Source organism: Alosa sapidissima, chromosome 16 (genome assembly GCF_018492685.1).
Source record: "Alosa sapidissima isolate fAloSap1 chromosome 16, fAloSap1.pri, whole genome shotgun sequence".
NCBI lineage: Eukaryota > Metazoa > Chordata > Actinopteri > Clupeiformes > Clupeidae > Alosa > Alosa sapidissima.
Genome location: NC_055972.1, coordinates 24,884,187 through 24,898,233, shown reverse-complemented (window position 1 = coordinate 24,898,233; position 14,047 = coordinate 24,884,187). Strand labels below are relative to the sequence as shown.

The 14,047-nt window shown below is 42.9% G+C and overlaps 1 protein-coding gene across 2 annotated transcripts; it reads left to right on the top strand.

The window, feature by feature from the left end:
* On the top strand, window positions 1-5,817 carry dld (deltaD). 2 transcript variants are annotated; one of them, XM_042066293.1, is made up of 11 exons: window positions 2-734; window positions 886-1,185; window positions 1,632-1,692; window positions 1,800-2,057; window positions 2,733-2,793; window positions 2,934-3,064; window positions 3,214-3,383; window positions 3,496-3,712; window positions 3,831-4,731; window positions 4,843-4,948; window positions 5,073-5,817. In XM_042066293.1, exons 1-11 carry the CDS (start codon window positions 681-683, stop codon window positions 5,076-5,078), a joined length of 2,265 nt encoding a protein of 754 aa, XP_041922227.1. In that variant the 5' UTR covers window positions 2-680; the 3' UTR covers window positions 5,079-5,817. The 2 variants fall into 2 exon arrangements, with proteins under 2 accessions (XP_041922226.1, XP_041922227.1); XM_042066292.1 differs by lacking the exon at window positions 5,073-5,817 and having other exon boundaries at window positions 1-734; window positions 4,843-4,957.
* The last annotated feature ends 8,230 nt before the right edge of the window (window positions 5,818-14,047 follow it).

Here is a 14,047-nt window from a genome sequence, read left to right as displayed (position 1 = left end):
GCTCAGTGACCATTTGGCGATCTTTTGAGAGGGGGTTTGAAAAGTGTCCCTTTGTGACAGCTAGAGCCAGATTGGGGGAGTAGCTCATTTGCATGTCATTATCCTAGCAGTCGCAGTCTGTATATAACCGGCGGCAGGCTGGCCGGGACATCAGACACACGCATAGTTTCATACAGTGCACAAGGAACGAGAGCGCAGAGGGGAAGTGCTTTGGACCAGTACCATCTTTGCGCTTAATAAATCAAAGGGAGAGTAAACAACACACGAGCAAACCCTGCTACGGGTTGTCCTCTTGTTTGCACCCAAGAGCCTGAGGCTGTATTGATCTTCAAATATTAATATCTGGATTGGAATTTACGACCTAACAAGGGATTTTTTTTATCACCTTGGATTTTTTCGTCCGCTTTCTCTTACACTACATTAAGGATTAAATTGACTTTGGTTATTTTTTCCATTCCAAGAAGGACTTAAATGGGACACAGAAGAAAGTAGGAAGAACACGTTGTGGGAAGAGACTAAAACAAATCCACCGAAGTAGTCTCTTTACACTGAAGTGTCTGTTGAATAAGAGACTATATCTGGACGTTTTCAAAATTCATCTCAATGCTTGTTTGAGGGACACAGTCAAATTTCGTTGGGCTCCTGGAAGTTGAAATTTGATCAAGACCCAATACAACACAATGGGACACCAGTCAATTCTGATAGCTGCCATCCTTTGTGTGTTGACATGCCAGGTAAGACATATTTTCATTTCGGTCTTGATTTCAATATTGATCCATAGTGACGTCCAGATCCATATCGCCTATTAGCTTACCTATAGTCAGTGTTAACTGTAAAATGTGTCTGCAAATATGCTGGTTTACATGAGGTTCGTTCTTTCAACAGGGGTTCTGCTCTGGGGTATTCGAACTGAAGTTGCAAGAGTTTCTCAACAAGAAAGGAGTGACGGGAAATACGAACTGCTGCAAAGGGGGGACCGCATCAAGCCTCCAGCAGTGTGAATGCAAAACTTTTTTTAGGATCTGTTTGAAGCACTACCAGACAAATGTATCGCCGGAACCTCCATGCACCTACGGAGGTGCGGTTACCCCTGTGTTAGGATCCAACTCCTTCCAAGTTCCCGAGATGACGTCTAAGGATTCATTCACCAATCCAATACGATTCTCCTTTGGCTTTACTTGGCCGGTGAGTTGGTTGATTGTTTTACCGACAGATATCTTTACGAGTAATAGAGTGTAATGGATTTTATCACGCGCATGTGGCTTTATCGATAACGTCAAAAGAGATTACCAAGTAGAAACGACTTTGGAAGGGTGGTATTTTAGCTTAGAGCATTTAACAGATGTTACAGGGGTGGGAAACTTCACATCCCCAGAGTTGGTGTATTATTGTCAGCTCTGCGTGAAATTCCGAAAGCTTCATTTTACAGCAGTAAGTAAGTGTGAAAGCGGGGAAATTGACCGTGAAGCCCAGTGGCATCACACCTCTGTTTATCAGCCTCTTCCGTCATATGTTAAATACGAGGCCCACCTTGTGCGACTAATGAGACACCGGTTGCCATGAGGTCTTGAGAGATAAGTTGTAATCGAGAACATAGGCCCACTAATCGTAATACTCTCATTGTCTTACAGGGGACTTTCTCGCTGATTATTGAAGCGCTTCACACAGATTCCATCGATGATCTTTCAACAGGTAAAACAGTTTCCAGTTCCTCGGTTGTCAACTAATAACAGCCCCACCTGTTTTTTTATTATGCATTTTTTTATTATTGTTTTTAATTAGTTGTGTTTCGTTAACAGAACACCCAGAACGTCTCATCAGTCGGATGACAACACAGAGGCACCTCACAGTGGGGGAGGGGTGGTCTCAGGATTTACAAATTGGTGGAAGGACGGAGCTGAAATACTCCTACAGATTTCTGTGTGATGAACATTACTACGGCGAGGGCTGCTCTGTCTTCTGCCGCCCCCGAGATGATGCCTTTGGACATTTCACCTGTGGCGAGCGTGGAGAGATCATCTGCAACTCTGGATGGAAAGGCCAATACTGCACAGAGCGTAAGTATTTTGCCAATCTGGGATGTTAAAAATGTTTTAAAACACTTTTACCTATTTGTGATGTAGTAGTTTTGACTAGATCTGTTATTTTTGGAGTTTCCAAAAGTTGTTCTCAAACTTCATTTTACAGTACAGAAATGCTTTGGTTTCAACAGGCGTTTTTTTACGCGAATGCAAATGAGGGACGTTTGCCGAATAATCACACGCGTGCCATAGATTAAATGTAATGCCTGATTGGCTACTTGGCAGTGCGCTCCGTGTTGATTGGCTTAGCGCAGTGAGGTATTGTTGGAAGCGGGCAGCTGCCGAGTGAAAGGACAATAGAGCAGCTGTCCTGCACTGGCACCATGTATACCAGCTGTCCACTCTTATCCACGCCGACTCGGGGACACCGAGGGGAGGGGTTGTATGAGCACCATGAAAAAAGGGGACTTCTGACCCACAGTTAGAAGAAAAAGAAGCTTTTGTGCTGTGAGGCTTTTGTGTGGGGAGCAACTGTGTTAAGCAGAACGTCCTTGCCCGTGATGAGGGAGCAGAATTTTTTCACACAGATAGTAGGGCCTGCCAGTGAGTGCCCTCTGAAATGACTGAACAAGTGTTTAGGGAGAGTTGAGTAAATCTTTGTCTGATGAAACATATGCTTGAATCACTCAATGGATGTCTGTGTCTTTACAGCAATCTGCCTCCCTGGATGTGACGAGGAACATGGGTTTTGTGACAAGCCAGATGAATGCAAGTAAGTACACCAGTTCATCCCTGATGATATGAACTGACGTAAAAGAAGATTACTTTGGGTTAAACTCCTGATAGACATGGCATAAAACATCAGTTCATGGTAATCATTCACTGACCTCTCCTTTATTTATTTTTCCTCAGGTGCAGAGTTGGCTTCAGTGGAAAGTACTGTGATGACTGCATCCGTTATCCAGGATGCCTTCACGGCACCTGCCAGCAGCCTTGGCAGTGCAACTGCCAGGAAGGCTGGGGGGGACTGTTTTGCAACCAAGGTGAGCAATTATTTCTCGAAACATTTTGAATCAATCACTTCTGGATCAGTTCTAAATGAGATGCCTGTATTCTTCAATCTGAAATATTGAAATATGAAATAAGATGTGTGGCGTTAGACTAACTTCTTAGCTGTTTCTGCATGTTTTAGATTTGAACTACTGCACTCACCACAAACCATGCATGAATGGAGCAACTTGTACCAACACTGGGCAGGGCAGCTATACCTGTACCTGCAAGCCTGGCTTCACTGGGGACAACTGTGAGATTGAGGTCAACGAGTGTTCAGACAGTCCCTGCAGAAATGGGGGAAGCTGCACTGTAAGTGTACCTTTCTTCACCTTTCATTGTATTATGCAGTGCTATACATTGCTATTTTTGAAGTTTGGTGTATGGGTTTTCCTCCCTAAATCGTGTTACTCTCTATTAACAGGATATGGAGAACACCTACACCTGTGCTTGTCCTCCTGGATACTATGGCAAGAACTGTGAGTTGAGCGCTATGGACTGTGCTGATGGGCCATGTTTCAATGAGGGTCGCTGCGTCAACAACCCAGATGGAGGATACTATTGCCAGTGTCCAGCAAGTTATGCTGGTTTCAACTGTGAGAAGAAAATTGACCACTGCAGCTCCAACCCCTGCTCGAATGGTAAGTTTATTTTTTTTTCTCTCTCAGCATCCAAAACCATCTATCTGCTTGGACTATGGACTAAAACATCTCTCAAATCTATGTTTTCAAATGAGCTGACAATATTTTTACGCTTTAGGTGCTCAGTGTTTGGACCTGGTGGATTCCTACCTGTGCCAATGTCCGGATGGTTACGTGGGAGACAACTGTAACGACAATGTTGACGAGTGTGCCGGCTTCCCATGTCAGAATGGTGGCTCCTGCCAGGATGGACTCAACGACTACACCTGCACGTGTCCTCCTGGCTACACTGGAAAAAACTGCACCCACCCAGTGAGCAGGTGTGCCCATAACCCCTGCCACAACGGTGCCACTTGCCATGAGAGGGAGGGGCGCTACATCTGTGCGTGCGTGCCTGGATACGGAGGGCGCAACTGCCAGTTTCTTCTCCCCGAGACCAACGGACAGCCTGTCGTTGAAGGGCATGACAGGCGCTACTCCGAGGGGGGTGATGACGGAGAGGAGCAGACCGATTACTTCCCTTGGATGGCGGTGTGCGCAGGGATTATACTGGTGCTGCTGCTGCTGCTGGGCAGTGCCATTCTGGTGGCGTTTGTGCGGGTCAAGCTCCAGCGGCGGAGCCAGCTGTTAGAGGCCCGCAGTGAGAGAGAGACCATGAACAACCTGGCCAACAACTGCAGCCGTGACAAGGACCTGTCGGTGAGCGTCAGTGTCCTCGGCCCAACCCAGGTGAAGAACACCAACAAGAAGGTGGACTTTCACAGCGACAACTCGGCTGGCCTCGGGGGCAACTCGGAAAAGAACGGCTACAAGTCGCGCTACCTGTCTGTGGATTACAATCTGGTGCACGAGCTGAAGCAGGATGAGGCATGCGGGAAAGACGACCTGGAAAAAGGCGACCCAAAATGTGAAGCTAAAGGCGACTCCAAGTGCGAGGCCATGTGTGAGGCTGCATGTGAGGCTGCGTGCGAACCACTGGACTGTGACTTAGACGAGAAACGCAGAAATCGCTTAAAGAGGTGAATACAGATTAAATGCTTTGATTTTGAATGGTGCATGTGCAGTAGAAGTGTTGATCCAAGATGTTAGAAAATGCTTTGGTATTAATTTTGCTTTATTTCCGTTCACAGTGATGCCTCAGAAAAGAAACGTCCAGATTCATCGTGCAAGGACACAAAGTATCAGTCCGTGTACGTGATATCAGATGAAAAAGATGAATGTATTATTGCAACTGAGGTGAGTTGAGTTATCAAGGCGGATTTTCCTTAAAGCTTTTCCCAATCTTTTTTTTTCTTTTTTAAATGTCTACTCCACAATAGTTAATGATTAATCAATCTCTCCCTCCTTTCTCCTTCTTCAGGTGTAACATTATATTGGAGCTGTTGCTCAGTCGCTCTGCTGGAGGTTTTACTCTGACGAAATGCTGCTCAAACCAGGGGGAACGTTTCCCTCACGTGAACTGCTGCTGTGGAACTAAGATGTTGAATATGATATTCAGAATGAGCTGGTTCTCAACTGAAGTAAGCACAGTGACTGCAGAAGTTGGTTGTTGAGCCATACTGGCTCCCTGCTCCCCGCATTGTTTTTTTTCTTTCTTTCCATTCATGTCGCCCAGGAAATGCGCATATGGTGCAAATGGACTTGTTGCATGACCTGGAAAAAGAGTTACCTCATTGCACTAGAGGGCTTTTTTGTGTTAAAGAGGACACAAATGTATTTAAACTGACTGCAGTGTGTACTGTTTCATATCCTCACATCAGTGAGTGTTGGTTCGGAGAAGAAAAGACACTGCCTTTGAATCCTAAAGCAACTGAGGCTTTTGTTGTTTTTTTATTTTTAAGAAGTTGTACTTTTTATTTAATTGTTATTTGTGTTTTATATGTTTGTGAATGTGTTGTGGAATTCAGTTTGATATAATTTAATTTTCTCCCTCATTCTGCAAATATGTATAATGTATATAAGGCACTTCGGGTCAATGTGACTGTTTTCCATAATTGTATTTAAGAAGCATTGTACAGATCTTATGGGAATTGTTTTATAACTGTTGCTCATGAAGGAAATCATCTAAATATTTTTCCAAATAAATAATGTATGAAATAATGGAATCATCTTGTCCCGGTTCTCTGTCTGACAGTATTCTCACTTCAGTGACAGTAAATTAATTCTGTGAGCATTTCAAGGTTTCCATGTATGTAGCTGCAATTCTCTCAGCTAGTAGCCTACTCCTCGAAATGTCAAAGTAGTTTTGGTCGGATGCAGCAGGGAACTGTCTCCCCTCAGTACCTCACTAAGTGAGACAAAGACACACCCGGTAATCACAAATTACAACCTTCCTCTTGATGGCAGCTTTATTTTTAGCGACCCGAGGGCCCACTGTCAAAAAAAGACGAAGAAGAAAACCACGTCGTGGAAAGGGGGTTGGTCAAAGTTGGTCCCGTGATGTTTAAAAACCACGGTCAAACTCATCAAGCACTGATGATCCGGAGGAAAATAGACAACCATAGTTATCAAATGCAGATTTGTGGTGAAATCCCTGGGCCAATAGACAGAAGAACATTCTTGAGCACAACCTCTGTTAAGAAATAATAACAGGATCACAAAAGTGCACCACTCCATCATCCCTTAGGGCTGTGTATGATTACTACATTACAAAATAGAGAGATGAGAGTCATGGTTGTCTATTTCTCAGTCTGTGTCTGGACAAAGATTGTGAGAACAGAGATGCAATTGTTTTGTATGTTACTTGTAGGAATCAAACTCATACACTGTCGGATGAGATTCCTGTACACCATATTATTATCCCATAGTATAATGTTCTTCTCTAGTTAGTTGACAGAGGATATAAGATGGTATGTGAAGCATCATGAAAGGTGCCTTTAAATAAAATGCATTGTTAAGCAGTTTGCAGACTCCACTTGTTGTTTTTGACTTCTCTGACGACTTTAGCCATTCACAAAAAACTGGATGGGTCAACAACAGGTTAAAAATAGGATTTAAGCAAACAAATATATAGGCATCCAGGAAGGAAGCATCCTCTGTGTATTTTATGTGAGAGAAATGTTTTTTCTTCCCCTCTGAAACAGTTGCTGGACTGGCTGATGATGTCATGGCTGTGGTCCTCAACGTGCTGCCAGAGTTGTTTCTCTCTCTCTCGAGTTACGCTCAAATCTTCAGCAGTGGAGGAAACGTCTGTTGTGCATGGAGTCAGACAGCTGAGAGGTGGCCTGGCTAACACTGCATCATTTGCAGCTGTCAGGATGGTGATGAGAGACATGCACATGTACACACACATCATTACACACACACACACATACACACACACACACACACACACACACACACACACACACACACACACACACACACACACACACACACACTCTCTCTCTCTCTCTCTCTCACACACACACACACACACACACACTCTCTCTCTCTCACACACACACACACACACACACACACCTCCTCTCTCACACACACACTCTCTCTCTCTCTCTCACACACACACACACACACACACTCTCTCTCTCTCACACACACACACACACACACACACCTCCTCTCTCACACACGTTTTTTCTTTCTCTTTTTCTCTCTGTTTCAATAAAACATCCGAAGGCCTTGGGAGACAATCTAAAGGCAACTGATACAGGAAATCTGTTAGATTCTATTGACGGAAAGTGCTCTGAGAAGAACCTTAATGAGGATAACCTGGATAACTGATTCCCATCAGTTTTGAAATCAATGTGGATGTTGCTAAATGTGATTTTCTGAGTCTGACTTAGTGGACATAGAGTATGCCGACTCTGCAACTGACCAGAAACTACAGTTTTGCCATTTTCTTTCACTCATAAATACACCAATTAAAGTATACAGGCAGACAGAGAATGACTCAAGTGTTAACCATAAACTATTTACTGTAAACAGGGGATGCAGAGAGCCTGCAATGATGCTCCCGCTCACTATGCCAATGCCATTAGTCAATAATCCTCAGAGACACCCCCCCCACACACACACACCCTCAACACTAATGTCAGTGGCTCATGGTTCTCCAATGTTGTGAGTATCAAATGATCTGTGGTGTTTAGAGCTGTGCCTTATGCCGACCAGCCTATATGGCAGCTGTGAACGTGTTAACAAACAACTGAAGTAGCATGTGAGGAGAGACTCTTTTCAGACATGCTGAAAGCAGACATACGCAAAACGTGAATGCTCTTTTCATCGTTAGCCATTATCTGCTATGTCTTTCACACTATGAAGACAAATGATTACATAAAAGTTGTCATCTTATCTTTTGTTCTATTATATATTTGAAAGTAATAGAGAATCAAATTCACATGAATAAAATAAAACAACATAAATACTGATTGTTTTTTAGTCAAGAATAAAGAAAATAAATGCATTTATTTGTTTTTGATGCCATTTTATACACATGTGTGGCATCTTTCGAACAGGCACCGGGGAAACTCGTGGCAAGTTTAGCTTTAGCTCTGGCGGCAGGCTCTTTTGCAAACGCTGAAAATGATCTCAGCTTTTGCAACGCAGAAGTTCTCACCACAAGAGAAGTGGTGCGTGAAAGCAGACAGAATATAGCAGGTCCGATGGGCAACAGTGAAAAGTATTTGCTTGTATTACACAACTGCTGGACAGTTGTTTTCACATACCATGCTAAGCTTTTAACTTAACTTTTTTCACTCACACAATAGATTTTCGCTGAGTTGGAAAATATCAGGAGACAGGCCTAGAGCTGCCTTTTGTTTCTTGATTCGGCGTAGGCCTGTCACACTGCTCTGCATCCAATGGCGAATATCTTCTTTTTTCAGTCATTTGTCAGTAATTGCACAAAGCTAAGCAATTGATTTCAATATGTGTGTCTGTTTTGTATGTTCTTTGAACTCTTTTGGATGACACTGAAATAATTATGTGTAGGCGTTGGCATTTCATTTGGTATTGAGACCTATTTTCAAATAGGCACAGATCAGTAAAGACAGATGTCTCTTAAAACTTTGTAGAAGTTTGGAAAGACATTGCTTCTATTTTAAAACAGTTAAATGTGTTTGCAGACTAAACTAATTGTACAGTGTTTCTCTAGTTCTTTATATGACTGTAAAGTAAATCAGGAATGGGTGACTCAAACTTTAAATGCACCAGATAATACATTTCATGAGAATGTTTATAATAGAGAGTTGTTTGTTCAATCCACACAGTGCTGTAGTATTATAACAAACATTTTTATACAATTTCGGCCAAAGCCACATGTGAGGCTGTTTGCTTGTGTTCCTTGTTCTTTGTAACCTTTGGAATTTAGAGAGAGACTACAAGAGAAGAATCTAATGACACCATAATCAGAACACATTAGAAATCAATGAATGTATCTTGAATAGTTAAGGGAAAACATGGACATCTGTTGCATTAGCTCTCGAACACTGAACTGTGGTGCTTTGTATGCATTTTATCATTTTAACCACTGCCACTTCATTTGAGAGGATGATACGGGAATAGGCTCTATTCTCTATACTGACCAACTCATTCAGTTTTGTTTTTGTTAAGGTTCATGCCATCAACATTATTTTACATTTCTGAATAAAACAGACCAGATAGTGACAGTAAACATTTGAAAACTACCAACCCTGGAGAAACAAAATCATTGTTGTAACACTGTTGTAAAAACATTTTCAATGAAGAAGATCTTTATGTAGATCTCCTTTTTGTCTGTCCTCTTTTAAAAACAGAAATCCAATTGAATTTGCTCTCTTTTCATTTTATGCCCATTTGTGTATACGGCTCATCTTTCCTTTTCTGTGTTGAGATAGCATTTCCTTTTGAGAAAGCCAAAATCATTGTTGTAACACTGTTGTAAAAACATTTTCAATGAAGAAGATATTTATGTAGATCTCCTTTTTGTCTGTCCTCTTTTAAAAAACAGAAATCCAATTGAATTTGCTCTCTTTTCATTTTATGCCCATTTGTGTATACGGCTCATCTTTCCTTTTCTGTGTTGAGATAGCATTTCTTTTTTAAATAAACCTCTCAGTTGTAAAAGACTGTCATTGTGAGATGCTAAGTCCATCATAGCCCACAACACACAACACACACCTGTAGATAATGCTAGTATTGTTACCCTGGTGTTCTGCATGCTGTCATTGTTGCCTGTAAGATTGAATGTCACAATGTTGAGGCTACTTGAACAGGACTTGTGTTCAGGTTACATGTTTTGTTCCAAACTACAATCCCCCACGACAATACAACAAGCTTCGCTCTCATCCATATTAACATGACAACGGGGGACGGGGACCCGATTGCGGTACAGAAAAATAGCTTGTTTAAGTGTTTCAGCTTCATGGCCTTATTAATCTTGTCACAGATTGTTACCCTTCTCCCCTTCTCCTCTTTCTTCCTCTCTTTCTACCCCTCTTTTTGTCTAAGGGGAAAGAGCTAATAGTCCCTTTGCCTTAGGTGTGTGTGTGTGTGTGTGTCTGTGTGTGTGTGTGTGTGTGTATGTGTGTGTGTGTTTTTGTGCATGCACACATCCTCACTTCTGCATGGATTAGTTGCTATAAAGCCGTTTTCTGCTGCCAGGCCCTTCAATGGCGAGTTAAAATTTGACAGATTGTGTTGAGGGGAGAACACGGGGCGAAGAAAAGGGATCCCACTCCGCCGCTGACCCACCCTTTGTTCCTCCATAGTGGTCACCTGTCACTACCCACAATGCCCTGGCCGCCCCCTTTTCAACCGCTGCAACCTGTGCCCTCAGATCTCCCTCCACAGGGTAAAGATAGGATTTAGGGCCGTGCCAGGGAAGTCTTGGGAAAGCAAAACTGTTTCAGGCAGAACAATTACAGCCGTGCACAGACACACACACACACACACACACACACACACACACACACACACACACACACACACACACACACACACACAAAGTTGGGAGAACAGAGGGGTGTAAAAGCTGACATGTCGTCACACTCTTCTCTGTCCATCTCTCTCTCACATACACACACACACACACACACACACACACCACACACACACACACACACACACACACACACACACACACACACACACACACATAAACACACAGACACACACACACACACACAGACACACACAAACAGTGCCCCCCCCCTAACCCTAACCCCCCACAAAAGGGGGTATACTATTGATACAATACCAGCTCCCCTCTCTGCCAGGCCTAACTGTGTGTGCCGTTAAACAGGACGAGCGCAGCGACATTCACACGAGGCTCGACAGGCAGCGGAAGACATTCAGAGCGTGAAAAGCAGCAGCCCATCAACGCAGCCATGGAGCCACTGGTGGCAAACACTGGCGCCTTTGCGCAGCAATGCCCCCAACTGCGCTGGGAGCACGCCGGGACTGAAACAAAACTGCTGTGACTGAGCATCAGGGTGGCAGATGCTTTTAGAAATGTTGCTGGCGAAAAATGCTCCTTCTGAAAAAAAGGGGTCCTTAGAACTTGTCTGAAAGGGCAGCTCTGTTTGTGACAACACAAAACAGACACAAATGTGAAAGAATTCTCATGATAGGTTTAGCCATTAGACTTAGTGATGATGTGTCTTAGGGAGGCATTCATGGGGTTTTTGCTCTGAAATCTGCCATTGCTCCAATATGACTTTCATTGTATTCACTGTGGTCTGAAGGCTGTCAATTAGAGTGTGATGCTCTTTAATGTGGATGGACTGTCTAATATTTGAAATGACAGAATGCGACTTGCTAACAGCAAAAAAGATTTTGGATACAACGGTCAGACACTGATGTGCTGATGACAAAAGTAACCCTGTGGTACATTGTAAGTATCTTTGGATAAAAATATTCTGGTAAATGCTTAAATGTAAATGTAATCAGACTTTAATCTGTGTTGGCATTAGTCTCTTATGGCTTCTGGCTTCTGATATCAAACCTCAACTCCTCATTTCCCTGTTATCACCTTCTTCCCTCCTTTACTCACTCACTTTTGGAATTAAATATCTGGGACTCACTCCATATGATACTCAACTAAAGGATTCCAGACAATCCCCCAGTGAATACCCAGTTGAGAGAGCTAGCCTACCACCTTCTTCCCTCTGGTGTGGAAGCTCAGAGCATAAAAAATACTCACACAGTTCAGTTCAGTATAGTAAATCATCAAACTCAAAAAATGAGGATTCACCTTTTATCTTTTGTACAGTTTCAAGTCCAATTGGGAGGGAAATTTCCCCTTTGTTTTGTGATGACCAGGCAATCTGCTGTATAATGTGGCAAACCTTGTTGTTCTGTAATCAGAGCTGTACTTCAGGGACAGCAGACCACTTAGATATAGGGAAGAAAGGAATGGAAAAGTCTTCCTATCAGACACGTGGCTCTCCCATTAAACACTTTACCAAGTGGACATCACCATCTGGACATTGAACGACTTTTAAATCGACACCAACCTTAGCCAAATGGGCTGCAACGCAACACTAGGCGAGGGGAAGTCATGTTAACGATCTCTCCAGCCTACTTCAGCAGTTTGGCCACACACACTCTGGTCAGGCTTTTAGATTTAATGCATTCAAGTGAGTAAGGCATCCTTGATCTAAAATGTAGTAAAGTAAAATGTAAAAAAAATAAAAAAATATCATCATTCTCGTGTTTAAGACTTACAAGCAAATGTCCTTCATTCAGAGCAAGACTTGTCATGCATGTCTACATTTTCTATACACTTTAGGGATGAAGTATTGACTGATCATCAAAGAAATACACAGCAAAGAGTACACAAATGAAAAAGGGAATTAACCCTTCGTTTGGAAGAGATGAAAGGTTTTCTGCCACCATGTTTTTCTTTGACCAATCAAGAGGTGGAGAGGTGGTTGGTGTTCTGTGCCACACACAGGTAGAGGGGAAATACTTCTTAACCTTCCCCATTTTGTCCCAGAAGTGCCCCTTGACCTTGCCAAGGAAGGACCACCCAGTCGGGAGGTGACAGTGCACCTCAGACCTCCAAACTCATCAATCACTCCTGGCATACCATTCGGAACACAGCTCATAGCGCTCCTGTCTAGGGTGAGCCCTGCCTAGCTGTACACTAACTACACACACACACACACACACACACACACACACACACACACACACACACACACAAACACCACACACACACACAAACACCACACACACAGACACAGTATAAGGTCTTCACCGTGATGGGCAGTGCAGTGACTCTGAAGAACCCTCAGCCCTGTTCTCAAAAAGGCTTTCCAAAGAACTGTTGTCTGTTATTCTGTATATATATGCAAATAAAGAATAAGCTTTTTATGAATAGTGTGTAGTTTAGGTTTGATATTTTGAGGGGGGTGGGTAATTTACTTACTTAAGTACTTTGAACATTACACAACTCTTACACAAAATTATAGCACTTCTTTTTTTTTTCCTTTTTATTTCCTATTTTATTCTCAGTAATAAAGTGCCCTCAATCCTAAACATCAGATGAGCATGTTGCCTTCCATCAAAAGGTCAAAAGTTTACACAGCAGTAAAATAAAACTAACCAAGTTATATGGTATTTATAAGCTTCTATATAATGACAAAAAAAACTTTAACCCTCTACAAGGCAACTCAGACGGTCGGTCCGTATTGCATTGTGATTTTGTGATTTAAGCCCTTTTCTTCCAGTCACACTTTTTTGGTTGAAGGGGCATATTTCATTGGGTTTGACAGCGAACGTTCGACTCCTTGCCAAACACAGCTCTTAAGTGTGGTTGGGCAGGATTCTTTTGTGGTGTGACAGAAATATTATGCAAAGTCTTTTATGTTGTAGGAGGATTGGGGTGTGGGGGTGTAAGGGAGGGGTACTGTTGCTTACAAGACTGCCGCCCATCTGAGGGAGAGACCAATCGCAAAAGAGGACAGACTCAGAGACAAAGTTTATTATTAACATCTGCCAGGTCCTCCCTGCAAGCCCCATGGTGGGTTTTTCTCTTGTCCCACTGTGGACATTGTCAGGAGTTAAAAGTATATCTCTGCCCGCCCCCTCCCCTTTATGAGTTAGTCCACGTCTCTTATTCCACCTCACTTCCAGGAGAGGCTCCCACTCTCATGGAAATCTCACCAGCTGACAGATAAACACACAAGGGATGACACAAGCTCCCCAAGAGATGCCCCAAGAGATGTCCCAAGTCTACTTCATTACCCCACAAGAGACACCTATTGATGGCTTCTGCAATAGGGATCTGACTGTCATGCTATTTCAATACAGCCTCACCAGTATAACTATTTATCCTCACTGTACAATTGCTTGAGATAAATTAACTCTCACTTATTCTCACACACCCTAATTTCTCAGTACAGAAATCCCTCC